Consider the following 20,802-nt stretch of genomic DNA (forward strand, 5'->3'; position numbering starts at 1 on the left):
GTTACCAGTTTAAAGTTACAGAAGAGGTCTTTTGCTAGAATTATTGCTCTCGCTCTGAGAATTGCGACGATACCTCACATGTGTGTATTTGATTGCATTTTTTGGCGCGGCTTACGTATGTGTTTTCCTTGGTGTGCAAGCACGCTGGGACGAGGGTGCTTTATTTTTTTATTTTTTGTTTCCTATTTATCTTATAATATTTTTTCACTGTCCGTTTACAAAAAAAAAATTAAAAATAAAATGTAAACATCCCTTGTGACAGTAATAGAAAGTGACAGGTACTCTTTATGGAGGGGTCTCAAATCCCTCCTTTGCACCTTAAAGTATTCAAAACAACAAAATCTGCATTTTTGAATACTGTTATTTTTTCTAAACTCTGTGCCAGTGGCAGCCAGGTTACTACATCCGAGACCCAATCAAAGCTGAATCTGGCTTTGTTCAGGACCTCAGTCAGCTGGCAGATGTGCAGGCTGGTGGCTCGGGTCTCCTGGTGGGACTGGAGACCTGAGTGGAGCGGCGGCGGGGGATGTCCCCTCCTGCTTCTTGTGATAACAGCTGAGCCACATCAGTTGTTATAAATAGAAAGTCGACCTGCAGGTCTAAAAAAGGTATTGGGGTGATGCCTCTAGCTGCAGGCATCACCCTGGTACAACCACTTCCTCAAACCGACATACAGGAACATTGGTTTGCGGGAAGTGGTTAATATTTACTGAGCTTTGTAGCTTTCACAGTGCAATGAATTCCATTTATGAGAGTTGTTGTTATTTATCAGCCACAGAGTGCCAATTAACTGTCTAGCAGACTGTCTAGTTAACAGTAAGGCTGGGTTCACACCTATGCGAATTGGATGTGGGTTTCTCCACATCCAATTCACATGACAGGAGAATGTGACCGGATCTCAATGGAACTGGTTCACACACCCCTGGGGCGGCTGAAGTCCGCACTGGAAAAGGATCCTGTGCGTCTTCTGGTCCATTTCAGGTCTGAATGCTGGCAAAAATTCAGACCTGATTCAGACCTAAAACAGAAAACAGGGATGCATCGGACCCCTTGTTGGGAGCTGTGTTCACAGCTAGTGTAGACCCAGCCTTAAGTGTTACTAAACCCACAACAGTGAAATCAGTGTGGATACGCAGTAAAGCATGCTTGTTATACTATGGGCCCTAAGGGGTTAATCTTCTGCATTGTGAAAATAGGCTGTTTGATCCTGTCTTCTTTGACCTTCCCCTTCTTCCACAGTCCCCAATTCATCTCCTGATAGAACTGAGCCTTGGGCGCACTCTACACACAGTTTGGTGTGTATTGCTAGAGAGGTTTTTTTTTTTTTTTTTGGGGGGGGAGGGTGCATGTGATCAGCACAGGGCAATACAAAGGGCAAGGGGTCGTGCAATCTCATAGGACAGTCAGAGGAGAATGAAAACTCCTCCTACAAGCTTTAACCTGTGCTCGGCTGGACACTGATAGAAGTCACAAGATTGCTATATACTGCTGATAGACAAAAGGTATTTAGCAGTTTATGTTTGTTAAAATAATTACATTTCCATGCTCTGTGTACTGTGGGAGACCAGATATAGGTAATGCAGGGTCCTGGGTTTAGTAACACTTTAAGGGGGAGACAGATATTAATAATGTATTATCAGGTGAAAATTGTCAAATGAATCCCAACATTGGCTGGAAATGTATTTGTTAAGACATCAGCTATGATGCTGTAACCAGGGTAAAAACAACCCCAAATCATTTAGCATGCTCTTACAGGTATACAGTATATACACAGATGTGCATTCATACAGTTGCATACACATTTGTGTAAAGCAGCTGATTTAATTGCAATTGCATGTCCTTGTGTGGTAAGGCACACCTAAGTGACGTGCAGATCTAGTACTGGTAAACTTTAATGGATAATTGTAAGTACACATTAGCTCTTTTCATTTATACAGGGCTGCCAAAAAATGAAAATATACCCAATTATCTATTTTTTTTACTTACTGTTACAGTTTTCTCTTTCTGACACCCACCCCCTCCCCACCATGGAGTTAGATCTATAAGGCCTGGTTCAAACCTATGCATATTTAGTGCGCTTTCAATTTTGAAGAAATACACTACAGTTTGTGTTTTTTATTCCATAGCCTTCGGTGGATCAAAAATGTGTATTGAAAAATGCAAAATGCAAAATGCGCCTGGAATATGTAAACTGCGACCTGCATAGGTGTGAACCAGGCCTAACTCTTAAATCAGCCAAAAGCATGAGCTTTTCTGACTGCAGAGCTGTAAAGGTAGTTCTGATTAAGCAGGGGCTCTGTTGAGGACCACTGCTTTCACATAGAAAGAAAGGCTTCTTCTTTACAAGATGCTGGCAGAGGACATTTTTTTAACATTTTAGGCCAATTTGTTTTCTGCTACATATTTTTGGTAAAAAAAATCATAATAAGCGTACTTTGATTGGTTTGCGCAAAAGTTATTGCTTCTACAAACTACGGGAAAGATTTATGTCATTATTATCTTTTTTTTTTTTACTAGTAATGGCGGCGATCTGCGATTTTTAGCAGGACTGGGACATTGCGGTGGACAGATCGGACCCCTAACTGACATTTTTGACACTTTTGGAGGGACCAGTGACATTACTACAGTAATCAGTGCTAAAAATATGTAATATTGACACTGGCAGGGAAGAAGTTAACACTGTGGGTGATCAAGGGGTTAAATGTGAGCTTAGGGGAGTTATTTTAACTGTGGGGGGGGGGGGGGAATGGCCTTGTGAAATGATCACAGAGACCTGTGATCCTATATAGAAGGATCACAGGAGCTCTGTGATAATTCCAGTGAGAAGAACTGTCAGCTGTGTTTACAACCGTTCTTCTCTCCCAGCAGGGAGCAATCGCGGGTGGCATACGGCAATCGGAGCCGCCTGCCCCATGCATCAGAGTCCACGCTGCCAAGTAGCCCTACGTCAGTTCGCACAGGAGGGCCAGCCTGCCGCAGTATATATGCGGTGGGCGGTCCGGAACTGGTTAAAGTGGTTCTAAAGGCAGAATGTTTTTTTTTTTCTTTTGCCTTAATGCATTCTATGCTTCAAGGTAAAACCCCTTCTGCATGCAGCCTCCCCTGCTCCCCTTTTACTTACCTGAGCCAGATCTCAATCCAGTAATATGCATGAGAGCAGCTCCTGCTGCTGTCAATCACAGCAGTGACAAAGGAGCAGCAATAGACACAGACAGCAAGAATAGACACAGACAGCAAGGCTCAGGAGCAAGCCTGAACACGTGTCCACATAGCAAGTGCCTTGTTATAGAGGGGAGGAGCCAAGAGTGCTGGCGGGGGACCCAAAAAGGGGACAGTTTAGAATGACTGTAAACTAAACGTTCAAATGGGTTTTAAAAACTTTGGAAACTGCTGCTAAATGAACAGAATGAAGGATGTGAAATTATCATAAAAGTCATTGTGCACAGTTGCTCTACATGTGCTGCCCTTCTTAGAATGGAAGGAAGAGATAGAAATTGTCTGAACCTCCAGTACAGTAGATTCTTCTGTTGCCTCTGCAAAGTTGCACCCACCAAAACACAACAAAATGATAGTAACATTAGATTTTGTGGGTCATGCTTTCAAGTCTTTTACTTTGATTCAGCAATTATTATTTATCTTTGTTCGCCATTTTTTGCAGGTACATGTTTATTTTTATGATAAATATTATATTTCAACAGCTTGAAGAGTGGACATTCCATGTGTCTGGAGTTGGCCTCATTCCTCAACCTATGGATCCAGCAAGCATAAGTGCTAGGGTTGGCAGTTTGGCCTCCATCATCATCTCTTTTAAGAATCCTACAAATGAACATGTTCTCATTGATGTTATTCTTACCGGTAAAGTATTTTTTTTATTGTCATTTAAAAATAACGGTATAATTATTTCAGAACTGCAATGGATTAATTGAATTAAATACATCACACTGCTAAAGGTTAGACGTATAATAATGCAATAGGTAAAATGAGCATGCTTCACTGTTTAATAATGATGAATATCTCAATACATTTTCTGTCTCCAAATCATAATGAAAATTAATAGCTGCAAAAGAATGTGGATAAAAGTTTTCATTGGAGCAGTTTGAGTTTCTAGGGGTTAAAGGACATTATCATTTGGCAGCTAGAAGAAGCAGCTGCACATTTATTAGTTCCCATAATTGTATTTTCTTTTCACTTGACATCAAAGATGAAATAGTGTATGTGTAATAAACAGATTTATAGACAGACTGTTTTTTTGTAGTCATTTATATGTTGCATGTTTCAAGCCCAAAGAGTGGTCCCATTACATGTTTAACAACTAATAAAGTGTTATAAAAAAAAATCTTCAGTGAGATTCTGAACAAACTTTTCATCTTGATAAATACACAAATATGTTTGCCAGCTTCAACAGCTTTGGTGGTTAGACAATGACAGTACCAGGTGCTGCAATGCAGTATAACTTGGTTATACTGTATATATTATATAATCATGCATACGGGGACACATGTTTATTTAGGCTTTCATATGAATCTGAGAACATAAAAAGCTACATAGTGAAATGTAAGGCTGTATCATCTTTTAAGGCTATAAAACTCATATAAGCGTATAGTTTGACCTTTCTAAGGAGGCAATAAGCAATGTGCACAGTGGCATGATCTCATAGTAACTAATAAAATCATCTTTTATTTTTCTGACTGCAGTTAATTGTTGGATAAGATCAGTAAAAAAATCAAGGAGTGCAGTTTTTGTGCTTCTCTTAGGAAGATCTCAACGTCACTTTAAAAACAGAAGTATTTGTTTTTATAGTGAAGGTATCAGGAAAAAGTGTAGTTGCCTGGATGCTTTTCTGACCCACTACACAATTTTGTTGCAGATCAGAATTGTCAGAGAGAATGCAGAAGCCCTTAACTGCATACATTTTTTGGGTCAAGGTACTGAGGCAAGAAGGTCAACAAAACAGCCAGGCAACTAGCATTTTAAGGAATGGAAGGTTAGCTTAGGCAGCTGCTGTATTTAATTAAATATGGGCCAGCATGTATTATACCCATTGCCAGAGGAGGTTATGTTTTGCACAGACATGTATTTTAATGAGTGGGATGCTATACATTGATCAGTCATAACCTTATGACCACTTACTTGTTAGGTGAATAACTTTGACTATCTCATTACAATGGCATCTGAAAGTCACTGGATGTATTAGGCAGCAAGTAAACATATTGTCACTGAAGTTGATGTGTTGAAAGCCAAAAAAATGGTGCATCATAGTTTGTTGTGTATGGGGCTGCAGAGGTGTAGACCAGTCAGGGTGCCCATGCTGACCCGTGTCCATAGCCAAAAGTGCCTACAATAGGCACATGAGTATCAGAACTGGACCACGGAGCAATGGAAACAGGTGGCCTGGAATGATGAATCAAATTTTCTTTTACATCATGGTACCTTCATGGAAATGTATTTCCTTATGGCAGTGGCCTCCTACATCAAGACAATGCATCCTGCCTCACTGCAAAAATTACTCAAGAATGGTTTAGTTACATAGTTACATAGTTACATAGTTAGTGAGGTTGAAAAAAGACATCAGTCCATCCAGTTCAACCTATGATGTGTGTGTGTGTTTGCTTTTAACCATACATTGTATACCCCTGTATGTTGTGGTCTTTAAGGTGCCCATCTAATAGTTTTTTGAAACTATCAATGCTCCCTTCTGATACGACTGCTTGTGGAAGAGAATTCCACATCCTTACCGCCCTTACAGTGAAGAACCCCTTACGCATTTTAAGGTTGAACCGCCTTTCCTCTAGTTTTAGTGAGTGGCCACGTGTCTTATTGTATTTCCTTACTCTGAATAGTTTGTTCCTTATGCTAGGGTCGCCAGTACAGTATTTGTACATTGATATCATATCCCCCCTCAAACGTCTCTTCTCTAGAGAGAATAGGTTCAGTGCTTGTAGTCTTTCCTCATAGCTGATGTCCTCCATTCCCCTAATTATTTTTGTTGCCCTTCTCTGGACTCTTTCCAATTCCAGCACATCCTTCCTGAGAACCGGTGCCCAGAACTGGACAGCATACTCCAGATGTGGCCGGACCAGAGTCTTGTAGAGCGGGAGAATAATCTCTTTATTTCTGGAGTGAATCCCCTTTTTTATACATCCCAGTATTCTGTTGGCTTTGCTTGCAGCTGCTTGGCATTGCATGCCACTGCCAAGCCTGTTGTCAACCAGTACCCCCAAGTCTTTTTCCATCCTAGACTCCCCCAGAGGTTCCCCCCCCCTAGTGAGTAGCTTGCTTTCTGGTTTCTGGCCCCCAAGTACATTACTTTACATTTATCAACATTAAACCTCATCTGCCATGTAGTTGCCCACCCCGTTATTTTGTTCAGGTCCGCTTGTAAGGTTTCCACATCCTGCATAGAAGATATTGGCATGCTTAGTCTAGTATCATCCGCAAATGCTGAGATTGTACTAGATATCCCCTCCTCTAGATCATTTATTAATAAATTAAACAGGATTGGTCCCAGGACCGAACCCTGGGGGACCCCACTTTCCACACCCGCCCAATCCGAGTATTCCCCATTAATCATCACCCTCTGGACTCTCCCCTGGAGCCAGTTCTCTATCCAGGTACTCACCTTATGGTCCATACCTACCTTCCTTAGTTTGTACAGTAAGCGTTTGTGGGGAACGGTGTCAAAGGCCTTTGCAAAGTCCAGATACACCACATCCACAGGCTTACCTTTATCTAGGTGGCAGCTCACTTCATCGTAGAAGGTTAATAGATTGGTTTGGCAAGAACGATTTTTCATAAATCCATGCTGATTACTACTAATTATATTGTTTTCATTACTAAAGTCTTGTATGTGGTCCCTTAACATCCCCTCCAAAATCTTGCAGACTACAGATGTTAGGCTGACAGGTCTATAGTTACCCGGGATACACCTCGGCCCCTTTTTAAATATTGGTACTACGTTGGCCTTTTTCCAATCTGCTGGCACCATACCCGTCTGTAAACTATCCTTAAAGATCAAGAATAATGGTCTGGCAATCACCTGGCTGAGCTCTTTAAGAACCCCCGGGTGCAAGCCATCCGGTCCCGGTGATTTATTTATGTTAAGTTTCTCAAGTTTAGTTCTAAGTCTATCTTCTGTTAGCCATGGGGGTACTTCCTGAGGTGTGTTGTTTAGTTTGGCCTTACAAGCTGGGTTCGTGTAGCCCCCCGATTCTTTTGTGAAGACTGAAGAGAAGTAATTATTTAACACTTCCGCCTTTTCCCTGTCCTCAGTGGCCATATTTACTTTGTCATCTTTTATGGGGCCAATGTGTTCTGACCTCGCTTGCTTACTGTTTATTTACTTAAAGAACTTCTTGGGGTTCTTTTTATTCTCTTCCGCTATATGTCTCTCGTGTTCTATTTTAGCCGCCCTGATTTCATCTTTACATTTCTTATTACACTCTTTGTAATGCTTAAATGCTGCCAATGACCCCTCAGCCTTGTATTTTTTGAAAGCCTTTCCTTTAGCACTAATATGCATTTTTATGTTGGAGTTTAGCCACCCAGGGTTTAATTTTGCTCTTTTAAATTTATTTCCCTTTGGAATGCACTGGTCAATCCCCTTGTTAAGTATGCTCTTGAAGCACTCCCATTTTTCCTCCGTGTTCTTTGTTCCCAGGGTTCTATCCCATTTGATATTTTCTAGCAGCGAGCACAGTTTTGGGAAATTGGCTCTTTTGAAATTCAGCGTCCTAATATTACCCCTCTGTTTCCTATTACTGTAATTAATACTGAAACGTATTGACCTATGGTCACTGTTTCCTAAGTTCTCCCGTATTTCTAAATCCGTGAGCAGGTCTGTATTATTGGTAATCAGTAGGTCAAGTACCGCATTGTTTCTTGTCGGTGCATTCACCATCTGACCCATGAAATTGTCCTGCAAAACATTTAGGAACTGCCTAGCCTTGGCTGAATGCGCGGTTCCTTCTGCCCAGTCTATATCAGGATAATTAAAGTCCCCCATTATAATGAGATTTCCCATCCTAGCTGCCAATCCTATCTGTAAAATGAGGTCCGCCTCTCCCTCCCCCCTTAGGTTGGGGGGCCTATAGCATACGCCCAATATTACCTTCCCCACTGTGCCTTCCCTTTAAAGCTCTACCCATAGGGATTCTGCCTCGTCCTTAGCTCCATTATTAATATCATTCCTCATATTTACCTGTATACTGTTCTTAATATACAGACATACCCCTCCCCCTTTTTTACCTTCTCTATCTCTGCGATAAAGGGAATACCCCTGAATGGTCGCCATCCAGTCATGAGAGCTGTCAAACCAAGTCTCAGTTATCCCCACAAAATCTAAATCCTCCTCAAACATCAGCAGCTCCAGCTCTCCCATCTTGTTGGCCAGGCTTCTGGCATTGGTATACAAACCTCTTAATTTTGAGCGGCTACATATATCCTCATTTGATGTTTTTAGGCTGCTCTCCTGATTTTTCCCCATACCCATCCTGGGTATAGGAGCTCCGTACATCCTACCGCTAGTGCCCCCATTTCTGCCCTCTGCAACTTGCTTTCCCCTGGCTAGTTCTACATCTGCACCCTCCCCCCCATCACCTAGTTTAAAAGGTTTGAGGAAAACTAAAGAAAATTCAGCCTCTAAATTCTCCAGATCTCAATCCATTGAGCATCTGTGGGATGTTCTAAAAAAACAAGTCCAATCCATGGAGACCCCACCTTGTAACTTACAGGACTTAAATGATCCACTATGAATGCCTTTGGCCTGATTCACACCTATGCAGGTTGCAGTTTGCATATTCCAGGTGCATTTTGAGTTTTTCAATACAGGTTTTTGATCCATTGAAGTCTATGCAATCAAAAACCAGAAAAAAGTCCCTGGCCCTTTACATAAAATGCATAGATGTGAACGTGGCCCATAGGAAAACATTTTAAATGAACTGTAATGTGTTTCTGCAAAACTGAAATTACGCTAAAAATGCATAGGTGTGAACCAGACCTTCGTGCCAGCCACCACAGTATACCTTCAGAGGTCTAGTGGCATGCATGCAAGCAGCAACAGGTCAGGTATTTTATGACAGAAACAAGGGACCGACTCAATATTATATTGGTCAGCATATTGTTATGGCTGGTCTGGGTTTATATTTAAGATATTTAAACTAAATACATTTAGGTGTGGCCTTAGGTAAATTGATCTTGTTAGGAGAGTGAAATGTGATCCTTTTCTTTCAGCTGCCCCTTTAGCTGAATGCTCAGCCATTCTCTTCCAGCCTAGCAATTATTCTGCACTGTCACCTACACTCCTCCTAGCTGTCTAGCAGGAGGCATCTCTATTGATATGCAACACCAGGCATTGCCTGTCCGGTGCCCTGATTGGTCAGCTGGAGGCATCCACATTGATAGGCAGTAGCTGGCCTGTTCCATAGCCCCTGTCCATATTTGTTGATGTTGGCACCTTATGTGAAGATCACAAGCCCAGAACTCTAGGATTGTGATAGTGTTCTCTACTTGGCTGCTGTACTCCCCTAGCTTGTTCATGAACATCTTGTCATTTCTGGATTCTCCTGTTGCTGACCCCTTTGTTTGAATAACAGATTACTCTCTGATTGATGCCTGCCCTGACTCTTGCTTGGATAATAGACTACTCTCTCCGATTGCCTTCTGCCCTGACACTTGCTTGAATAACAGACTACTCACATTTTTTGGCAGCACATCACACCTTGGTGTATTGCCAAATGCTGTGCTGCCAGGCATGTCTGTCCACAAGGCGCATTGGGATGCCATTCAAATCAATGGCACCATAACATATCAATGCACCTAATTTTCTCTTTTTTATGTTTCCTATTCTAAGGCAGGGTAGGAAAATTGTTCCATTGAAATGTACAACGTTTCTACTTTGTCCAGGTTAAGTACAAATGGTATCTCTGGGAAAACGTCATGGCTATCTGCATATGTTTGCAGGGCATGATTAAGAGCACCATGGGTTTGGTGCAAAGGATTTGATGGGCCTTTTTATGGAAATAAAATGTTGCAGCTCTCCTCTTACTGGCCTCCCTCCTGCTTTTCCAGGAGCCTGTGCTGGTGTGCCCCAAACTTGAAAAGGTGCAGCCGCACAGGCCTAATTTAATTTGGCATTTAATTTGCCAGGCTTCTGTAAGGGCCATGCTCCCTGAGGAGAAATGGTGCAATCGCACAGGTCCAACACTATGGAAGCCCTGGGCTTCCGTAAGAGCCTTTCATCAGGATGCACAGAAGGAGCGCAGCTGTGCAGGCCTAATACAACACTACAGAAGCCGAATACCAAGCCACCCATCACCACCACGTAATAATCCCACCACCCAGTGCCAGGACAAGGTCATCCAGTGCCCTGGGCAAGCATGCCAAACTGCACTTTCCCCTGTGCTGGGCTGTTGCACATGACCAAGGATGTTACCCATGCCTGATAACCACACATGATCATAATGCCTAGGTATAGGGTGCAGAGGTCAGAATTTGATATATTACAAAGTACCTGCCTGACCCGTGTCTTTTCTGACTTTCTCCTTCATAATAAAAGTTTAAATCCCAACTCCAGGAAAATAAAAATAAATCCACCCTTGCAGTGGGGCCCCCGTACTGAATGGGTTAAATGCTCATTTAGTCTAAGGATTATAGCAGTATTTCTCAGCCTTTTTGCCTTCGGGAAACCCTTGGCAAAAAGTTTAAGATCTCAGGGAACCCTTGGCAAAAAGTTTAAGATCTCGGGGAACACCTGAAAAAAAATTCAGATCTACAGCTAATGGAACATTGGATCTGATCAACGAGCTGTATATATAACAGCAATAAAGAAAGAGTATGAAATAATAGATAATATTAAATAATTTAATAGAATAAATATTGTAAAAAAAAAAAAACACTTACCTCCTTAATGTGAAACTTGGGCTTGCTTTTTTTCTGCACAGATGCCTAATTCTGCGTCAAAACTGAGATAAGCACACACAAATTTAATCTTCAGTTGAAATTAAAATATTTCGTTCCTTGATCTTGATGCTTGTTAAACAGGAAAATGCTTTCTCACACATGTAGGAAGTATAAAACTGCAACAAAACATTCAATGCCTTTCTGTAAATGGCAGGATACTCTTCTTTGACTGAAATCCAGAATTTGTCCAGGGATATATCATCAAACCGTATCCTGAGGGTACGAGCAGACTGAAAATTACAAATTTCTTCCTGTTCTTTTAAATTTAGGTTCTCTTACTGAACAGAAGACTCAGAGAAAGGGTTCCTCACCCAATCATAAATTTGCGTTTAAAGAGAAGGAAAATAATATTCAATTTTTCTCTGCAATACATCCAGGTGGCATTCAATTACACTTTAAACTTGCTGGTATCCTTCCTCACTTCCAAGGCCAAGCAACAGAGGAAACATTTCCAGATTTCCTTTAACAACATGGCTTTTCCAAAGATTCAGCTTCCTTTTGAATCCAAGTATCCCTTCACTTGAAGTCAGGATATTTTCTTCAGAACCTTGCAGAGACTTGTTCAGTAGGTTCATGTGATTAAAAAAAATTCAGCTAAATATGACAGTTTCTGCAGTCATTCTTTATCTTCATAGCACTCCGCAATATCTGACCTACTTATTTTTTGAAAGTACTCCTTTAGTTCTTTCAGCTCACTCTGTGGAGAAATCGTCCTCTGCTAAGCCACCTGATTTCTGTATGTAGCAGGAGATTTACGTGGTCCTTCCCCATGCTTCCACAAAGCTTTTGAAACATTCTTGAGTGAACTGGTCTTTGTTTAAAAAAGTTCACAGTTTTTGTCACACCATCCAGAACACTTTTCAGTTCAGATCCAAGAGTTTTGGACATGAGTACTTCTCTATGAATAAAGTAGTGTGTTATGACAACATTAAGGTTTTCCTTTTTTACAAGTGAGGAAAAGCCTATCATTGAGCCAACCATTGTGGGACACCATCGGTACAGATTCCAATGCAACCATTCCAAGACAGGCCTTGTGATTCCAGATAGACAGACAAAACATTAAATATATCTTGACCCTTGATTGTTTCAGGCAGCTCTTTGCGGCAGAAAAAGTTTCCTTGAATTTCACCACTATTTTCAAATCGTACAAATGCTCCAAGATGGCATGCATTGGTGATATCAGTGGACTCCTCAACCTGAATAGAGTTGTTTTTTTAAGGATATCACACAAGAGCTCTTCAACATCATGTGACATGTCGTCAATATGCAGACTCTTTGTACTGTCTGAGAGTGGAACCTTTTTAATTTCCTACATTGTAGCTGCTCCTAGCATGTGATTTACAATAATTTTACATCCTGGCATTATTATATTCTCACCAACTGTGTGACTTTTTCTTTTCTGGGTAATAATTTCGGCCACCAAATAGCTTGCTTCCTGTGCCTTTTTACTTATGGAGACTTTTTTAACCACTTAAGCCCCGGAAGATTTAACCCCCTTCCCGACCAGGGCCTATTTTGCGATTCGGCACTGCGTGATTTTAACAGACAATTGCGCGGTCGTGCGACGCTGTACCCAAATGAAATTGACGTCCTTTTTTCCCACAAACAGAGCTTTCTTTTGGTGGTATTTGATCACCTGTGCGATTTTTTTATTTTTTTGATCATGCGCTATAAACAAAAAAAGAGTGACAATTTTGCAAAAATAACAATATTTTTCACATTTTTTTATATGAAATTCCCCCCAAAAAATGTAAAAATCAAAATTTTTTTAACATTTTAGGCCAATTTGTTTTCTGCTACATATGTTTGGTAAAAAAAAATCGTATTTTGATTGGTTTGCGCAAAAGTTATTGCGTTTACTAACTAAGGGAAAGATTTTTGTAATTTTTGTTGTTTTTTTTAAAACGAGTAATGGCGGCGATCTGCAATTTTTTTTGCAGGACTGCAACATTGCGGCGGACAGATCGGACCCTTGACTGACATTTTTGACACTTTTGGGGGTACCAGTGACATTACTACAGTAATCAGTGCTATACATATGCACTGTTACTGTAAAAATGACACTGGCAGGGAAGGGGTTAACTTTATTTGAGAAGGAGGGGTTAAGTGTGTCCCTAGGGGCGTGCTTCTTACTGTGATCGGATGTGGCTGTGTGTGTAAATGCAGAGAAATTCGATCCTGCATAGCAGGACCATATGATCTCTGCACTTACACAGGGGAGAATGACAGGCGGCTTTGTTTACATTAGCCGCCTGCCTTTCTCCTGCTGTACCGGACGCTCGCGAGTGAGCGGCGGACATCGGGTCTGCTGCTCACACACGCAGGGGGGGGGTCCGTGAACGAGCGGGGGCGGGAGCGCGCCTCCAGCGGCACGTGCTCGCCCCCTAGAGCCTCACAGGCTAGCGACGTAGTACTACGTCGCTTTGCCTGTGAGGGGCTGACTGCCGACGTAAATAGTCGTGCGGCGGTCGGCAGGAGGTTAACAAAAGCTACACTTTGCTTGTTTTGAGATTGCAATAGCCTTTTGAAATAATCAGCACCTTTAGATACCAAATGGCCATGGTTTGTAGTAGTGTCTTTTCAGTTTTGCCGGAGCAATTGCTGTATCTGTAAGTTGTTTGCCACAGATAAGGCACAATGGAAAAACCCATAGTTAGGTAACTTTCACTGTAAAGGCAGACTTTTTGGGGTCAAGCACTGTGCTGGTGCATGCAAAGGACTCAGAATGTTGTAATTCTTCCTCACTGGCCTTATCAGAATTTTCTGTAGTAGAAGATGAAGGTGTACTATCCTCCTGTACCTCACTCCTTCTCCTCCCCAAAACACCACATTGGACCTTGAGCCATTTTGTTTTTAAAACAACTAATAAAAAAAACACAATAGTATACTTCTGTAAATCCTATCACTATACTATCACTAATAACTATGCATTATACAGCAAAAGTCTTTCTGCAATGCAAATATTACACAAATCTGGTTCTCAGTGCTAAAGCTACACTGCAATGCTGCTCAGTGCAAAATATACTTTGCAATGCAAAATATCAATACAGTTAAAAAAACTCAAATTATATGCACCTGTCTCTGCAAGGGCACAAAGAAATGTATTTTCTGTTGTCACAGCTACAGTACAGTTCTGGGGGTTATCAGAGCACAGTGCAATGTGGAAGGTCACCAGGGCACAAAGAAAACTTTTTCTGTGTGCCCCGTTGACAGCACAGCACTGGTATCACGTATGTACACATTTTTCTGCATAGAAATCCCACAGTCGGGGGTGTGGCTTGGTCCCGATCCAAGATGGCTGCTTAGCTCCGAGCTCCTGCACCTCAAGGCCTGATCCCTTTTATAGTCAGCCCGTATACCCCTATAATTAGTGCTGAAAATATGGGGAGTACCTCTAGGAGCTCCTCGGCCACCCGCTCCCGCTCTCCCCGGGAGCCAGAGACGCAGGTTGGCCGTACAATCCCCGAGATCTTCCGCACGCAACCCAGGGAGACGCCGCGGCCTACCTCTTCTTCCTCACAGCACTCCCGCTCCCGCTCCCCGAGCAGAATTCCTCAGACAGCGAGAGCCCACTCACCTTCTCCTGATGCCATCAGACGCCCACCTTCTGTCTCCTTCGCTGACCTGCAGATGATTGCGGCCGATATTAAGTCGGATATCAAAGCCTCTCTCTCTACTGCGATCGCGGAGCTTCGGAGTGACTTTCAGGCCATGTCGCTGCGGATGGAGGAGGTGGAAACTACTACGGCCCGCCATGATGCCTCCCTCTGTCACGTACAGCAGGTCACGGAGTCTCATGCTGCCCTTCTTCGTGACCTGAACCGCCACGTTGAGGACCTGGATAACCGGGGGCGTCGCAAGAACTTGAGAGTCAGGGGTGTTCCTGAAAGTGTGGAGCATCAGAACCTCCCGCAAGCGATCTCCTCTATCTGTAATAACCTGCTGGGTAGGCCCCCTGACTCCCCCATCCGGATGGAGCGTATCCATAGAGCCCTTCGCCCCCGGGGGAGAGATACTGACCCGCCGCGGGATGTAATCTGCTGCCTGGCCGAATTCCAACTCAAGGAGGATGTGCTTCGCAACGCTCGCATTAGACAGCATATCTCCTACCAGGGATCGGAGATCAAGCTGTACCAGGACTTGTCTAATGTGACTTTACAACGGAGAAGGGAACTGCGCCCTCTTCTGGATGAATTGCGCTCCTGAGCCATTGTCTACCGGTGGAAATTCCCGCTTGGCCTTTCCGCCACTTCACAAGGCCGCACGGCTCTACTGCGGGTTCCGGAGGATCTAGAGCATTTCTGCGCCACCCTTGGTATCCCATATGTTCCCCTGCCTGACTGGTACAGTGAGTTCCGCACATCGCCATTACAACGAGCCACTTCCATGGAGGGCATACAGCCGGCTGGCAATTATGCCCTCGGCAGGCGCAGGGCACACCCCTCCTCCCCACCTCCTGCTGGTAGAGATGGTGCCCCGCAAAATGGAAGTCCCACTGCATCTCCAGATCATAGGAGGGCGAGGCACACGCCGTGACTGCAGCGCTCTACTTGTTCGTGAGTACCTGTCTCCCCAGTGTCCTGCACTGTGCCTTATTGCTACCGTTGTAGCTGTTTAACTGCCCTTATGGTTGCCTGCCCAGTGACTCTCTTGGAACTGACCCTTGTTATTGATGTTTAACTTGCTCTTCTCTGCCTGGAAGTGCCCGGTCCCGGGACCTGGACTTTGCATGGGATTGGATTGACTATGTCACCGCTGCACATCAGCTGCTGCTGGACGTACTCACCATCTCTCCCTGTTCCTGCTGTCTGATGCTTTGCCCCCCGGATGCCGGCTGTTGTTTTTGACCATCCTCCCCCCCCCCATCTCCCTCCACCCGATGTCAGCCCGAGGAGTCTAGTGTTATGTGCATCTTGTCATTGTATCATCTATGCCCTCTGCCTTCTGAGTGACCCCTCCGCACGCTTTGCACTATGCCCTGCACTGGATGACGTTTGCCCTCTCTGCGGACTGCCTCTGATGGACATCTGGACCCGGCCGGAGTGATGCCCTTTTCTGGAATGACGGGGACTGGACACTGTCTTTGCTCCCCGAGTTCGGTTGGACCTCTTCGCTGCTGCTTTGCTCCAGGTTCCCTGGCTTAGTTTTATTTTTGTTTATTTTGCTCCCTTTTATTTCCCCCCCCCCTTTTTTTGTTTTAATACTGACTGTGGGTACTTGTATACTGTTGCGGGTTTGAATGGACTCTTTCCTCCTGCTCTCCCCCCTTTCCTGACACAGGGTATCTTCTCATCTATAACGTGCTGGATACTGTATTGTCATTGGTGGGATTTGGGATGTTGTGAGGGGAGGGGGGGTGAAGTAACTATGGGCCGGGGGAATGTCCTACTGTTTGTGATTGTCGGTCATCTTCCCCTTCGTACTGACCATCGGCGCCCCCTTTGTTTTTGGGTGCCGCTTGGTCCTATTTTGGGGATTTTGCCGCTCTATTGGAGGTCCTTGTCAGCGGCTCTGTTTGGTCGGACCGGTGGTCCCTGAGGGTTCCTGGGATGCTGTGCGGCCGGGGATCCCCTTCTCCAGGATTTTCCTGGTGGGGGGTGTCCCTGGTGCTGTTCTGAGGAAGGTCCACTGGACCCCTGCATATGTTCTTGCCAACCATTGCCGCTTCCGGTACCCGGGTTTATCCATCACTGATACTGCTAATTTTGTTCCGGATAGGTCTGGGATTTTAATGTCGGGTTCAGAGTTATTGGGCAGGATGTACTTGTTTACTGTTGTTGAGTACTATGTTTATGCCTCCCCCTTTTTTGTGCCTCCACAGACACTGGCCTTTGACGGGTACCTCCTCCTCACGCAGTTGAGGGGTCCCCTATGTCCCCTAGGGGGTTCCCATTGCCTTGTCCTGCGCCTTGCGCCTCCTCCCTATGCCTCTCTTTCCCCTGCGGGATCAATTGCACTGACGACTTACGTGCTCCCTACTGCCCCCTCCCTGTTGATCTCAGGTTTTCTGTAGAGCTATTGCTCCTCTCACTTCCCTGCCCCCCCCATATTTGTCTATCACCACCGGGCTATCTTCCTTGCTACTACTGGCCATGTGGGTGCTTGGTGCTGCATCCCGTCTTCGATCCTCTTCCTTCCACACTCGCCAACGGTTGGGGCTTGCCTCTTCCGACTCTATTCCGATTGCTCCCTGCCACAATCCTCCCCAGTGGGTGCCTTAGCCGGTCTAATTGCATCCCCGGATATCATCCTTGTCCTTCCCCTCCTCCCCTTCTTCTTTTCTCTCCTACCTACCTCTGTCTGATTCCGCTTATCTCTAGCTTTATTTTACTGCTCTCTCTCCACCCCCCCTTTTTTTTTTATTATTCTCCCCTATCCTTCATCATGTCACATACTCCCCAAATCCGCTCCCCCACCCAGCGGTTGAAATTGTTTTCTTTCAACGCCAAGGGTCTCAACACCCCACAGAAAAGGTCTACTGTCCTGACCCATATGCGTCGCCTCGGGGCTGATGTTATATTCCTACAGGAGACCCATTTTCGCTCTGATGCCATCCCCAGATGCCATAACAAACATTATCCTACTGTTTTCCACGCCACCTCCGCAGACTCTAAAACTAAAGGGGTTTCGATTCTGCTTGCCAGATCTCTGCCATTCACTGTCTCAGACTCTGTAGCGGATGCTCAGGGTCGTTACCTTTTTCTTACGGGATCTCTGAACAATAGGATAATCACTTTCGCTAATGTTTACAGTCTTAATTCCTCCCAGGTGCCTTTCTTCCGGTCCGTGGTGGCGGATCTTGTTCCTTTTATGAAGGGCACACTGATTTTCGGGGGGGACTTCAATGTCCCCTTAGATCCCCTGATTGACACCTCCTCGGGCACCTCCTGCCTTCCCTACAGGGCGCTGAAGCAACTCAAGCTGTGTCTCCAGGAACTTCTTCATGATTCCTGGCGCTCTCTACATGCCCAAGATAAGGATTTTACCTTTTTTTCTCCGCTCCATCAGAAATATTCCAGAATTGATTATCTTTGTGTGTCCCAAGATGCCTTACACTTTCTTTCTGAGGCCGCGATCGAACCCTCTGTCCTCTCAGACCATCACCCTGTCACGATGACATTGTCTTTGCCACTTTCCACCCCTCGTGATAAAGCCTGGAGGCTGGATGCTTCCCTGCTGACGGACCCCGTTCGAATCTCAGAAATCCGCTCCACCATTGCCGACTATTTTCGGCTTAACGCTACTCCCGATACGTCTTTGGTAACCCAGTGGGCGGCGCATAAATGTGTAGTCAGAGGTAAGTTAATCGCTCTCTCCTCCGCTGTCCGGAAACAACGGGAAGCGACTGTCTCTGCGTACTTGCAGAAAATACGCGACTTGGAGCGCATGCACAAGAGAACGTTGGCCCAGGCCACCCACTCTGAGCTGTTGGAGGTTTAGAGGTCTGCTCCAAGCTGAGCTAGATCGGAAAACACGCAGGAATTTTCTGTTGTCCCAGAAGGTATTTTACGAATATGGTAACAAGAGTGGCCGTATTCTGGCGAGAGTGTTGCATGCCCGGAAGGCTAAAACTGTGGTCCACCACCTTCGCTCCAACTCTGGAGTGAGGGTCTCGACTAATGGCGCCATTGCTGCAGAATTTGAGAAATATTACCGTCGCCTTTACAACTTACCGCGGGAAGGACCTCAGGCTTCTAGTTCCCCCTCGAGACACACTCTTATTGCTGATTTTCTGAGCGAAAACATAACTCAGACCGTCACTCCCGATTGCCAGTCCAGCTTGGAGGCCCCGCTTTCTCTCCTCGAATGGACTACTGCACTTAAGCAACTTAAGCCCAATAAAAGTCCGGGTCCTGACGGTCTGACTGCAGCTTACTATAAATCCTTCGCAGACTTACTGGCCACCCCGTTTCTAGCGCCTTTTAATTCCGTTTCCCCTGACCAACCGTTATCTCTTGTATGCTCGAAGCCCACATTGTTGTCATTCCAAAGGAGGGGAAGGATCCTTCCTCCCCGTCCAACTTCCGGCCAATATCTTTGTTGAACGTGGATGTGAAGATTTTTGCAAAAATCATGGCGAACCGACTGCTCCCGTTGCTGTCCACGGGCATTCACCTCGATCAAGTCGGTTTTATCCCTGGTCGCATGGCCAGGGATAACACCGTCAAGGCTATTAACCTTCACCATGTTCTTTCTACTACTAAACAACGGGGGTTCTTGCTTTCTTTGGATGCGGAGAAGGCATTCGACAGGGTCTCGTGGGATTATATGGAAGCTACTCTGTCTGCCTTGGGCTTGGGCCCTCGTATGATGAGCCTTCTGATGTCTCTTTATGTAAATCTGCAAACCCGTGTTAGGGTTAACGACACCCTGTCGAATGCCTTCCCCATCCATAATGGCACTAGACAGGGATGCCCCCTGTCCCCATTGCTCTTTGTCCTCACGTTGGAGCCCTTTCTGAATCGCCTCAGGAACAACGAGAACATTCATGGAGTTCGGTTTGCCGGAAAGGAATATAAGGTTGCTGCTTACGCAGATGACCTTTTATTGTTCTTGACAGACCTCCTCACAACGCTACTGTTGGTGCTGCTAGAGTTCCGTCGGTTCGCAACTGTGTCTAATCTGAAGATTAATTTTGCTAAGTCTTTCGCCCTGAATGTTTCCTTGTCCCAGAGGGAGGTGCTCCATTGTGTAGACAATTTCCAATTTGTGTGGCGGCCGGATTCCATTACGTACTTGGACATTCAGATTCCGAGTAACCTGCTAGACCTGTTCGACCGCAACTTTCCCCCGATTCTCTACTCTCATGGACGAAGTTGACTCTCTCATGGTTCGGCAGGGCTGCAGTGTTGAAGATGAATGTCTTGCCGAGACTGTTGTATGTTCTTCAAACTGTACCCATTACGCTGCCTACCTGGTTCTTCCGTAATTACAAGCAATTGATCTCTGCTTTCCTTTGGAGTGACAAACATCACCGCATTCACTATGACCACCTCTCTTTGCCTAAGAGTAAGGGAGGCATTGGCCTCCCGGACATTAGAAAATACCACGCTGCGTGCCACCTTACGCGGGTGGTCGACTGGAACATGCATAACTCCCACAAGGATTGGGTGTCTCTCGAGCGGGGTTTCAGTACGCTTGATCTACGCACTGTACCTTGGCTACAAACCGTTCATATCCCTCCCGCTCTCCAGTCTCATCCTCTGATCGGTTCGAATATTTGTTCCTTCCACGCCACGTGCAAAGCTACTGCTATATCTGCTGTTCCGGGGCCAATGACCCCGTTGCGCCTTAACCCTGACTTTCCTCCGGGCATGCACCGCCACTACCTCTTACAGAACTGGCCTCAGGATAGACTACGTTTTCACCACCTATGCGATGGTGACGAGATCCTAACAGCTCCCTCCATTGCAGAGAGGGTACGGAAGCCTCCCATACCGCCTTGGTCATTCTTCCTTCTCAGCCAGTACATCACTGCACTCTTGCGTAAGTATCCTTGTAAGGCCTCCCCCACCACCTTTGACGAGCTCTGTCAGCAGGAGGATAGTGATGTCATGAACCTAAAATTCGCCGTTCGCGAATGGCGAACGCGAACATCGGCAAATGTTCGCGAACCGGGCGAACCGCCATAGACTTCAATAGGCAGGCGAATTTTAAAACACACAGGGACTCTTTCTGGCCACAATAGTGATGGAAAAGTTGTTTCAAGGGGACTAACACCTGGACTGTGGCATGCCGGAGGGGGATCCATGGCAAAACTCCCATGGAAAATTACGTAGTTGACGCAGAGTCGGGTTTTGATCCATAAAGGGCATAAATCACCTAACATTCCTAAATTGTTTGGAA

At 45.0% G+C, this 20,802-nt stretch overlaps 1 protein-coding gene across 1 annotated transcript in view; it reads left to right on the top strand.

The window, feature by feature from the left end:
- CFAP47 (cilia and flagella associated protein 47) overlaps positions 1-20,802 on the top strand; it is a 702,231-nt gene that overhangs the window by 577,671 nt on the left and 103,758 nt on the right. The window contains exon 56 of the mRNA XM_082245539.1: positions 3,699-3,855. Coding sequence (XP_082101665.1) covers positions 3,699-3,855 — 157 coding nt within the window. The remainder of the gene's footprint in view (positions 1-3,698; positions 3,856-20,802) is intronic.

Source organism: Pelophylax lessonae (assembly GCF_965119305.1).
Source record: "Pelophylax lessonae genome assembly, chromosome: 2".
Taxonomy (NCBI): Eukaryota; Metazoa; Chordata; class Amphibia; order Anura; family Ranidae; genus Pelophylax; species Pelophylax lessonae.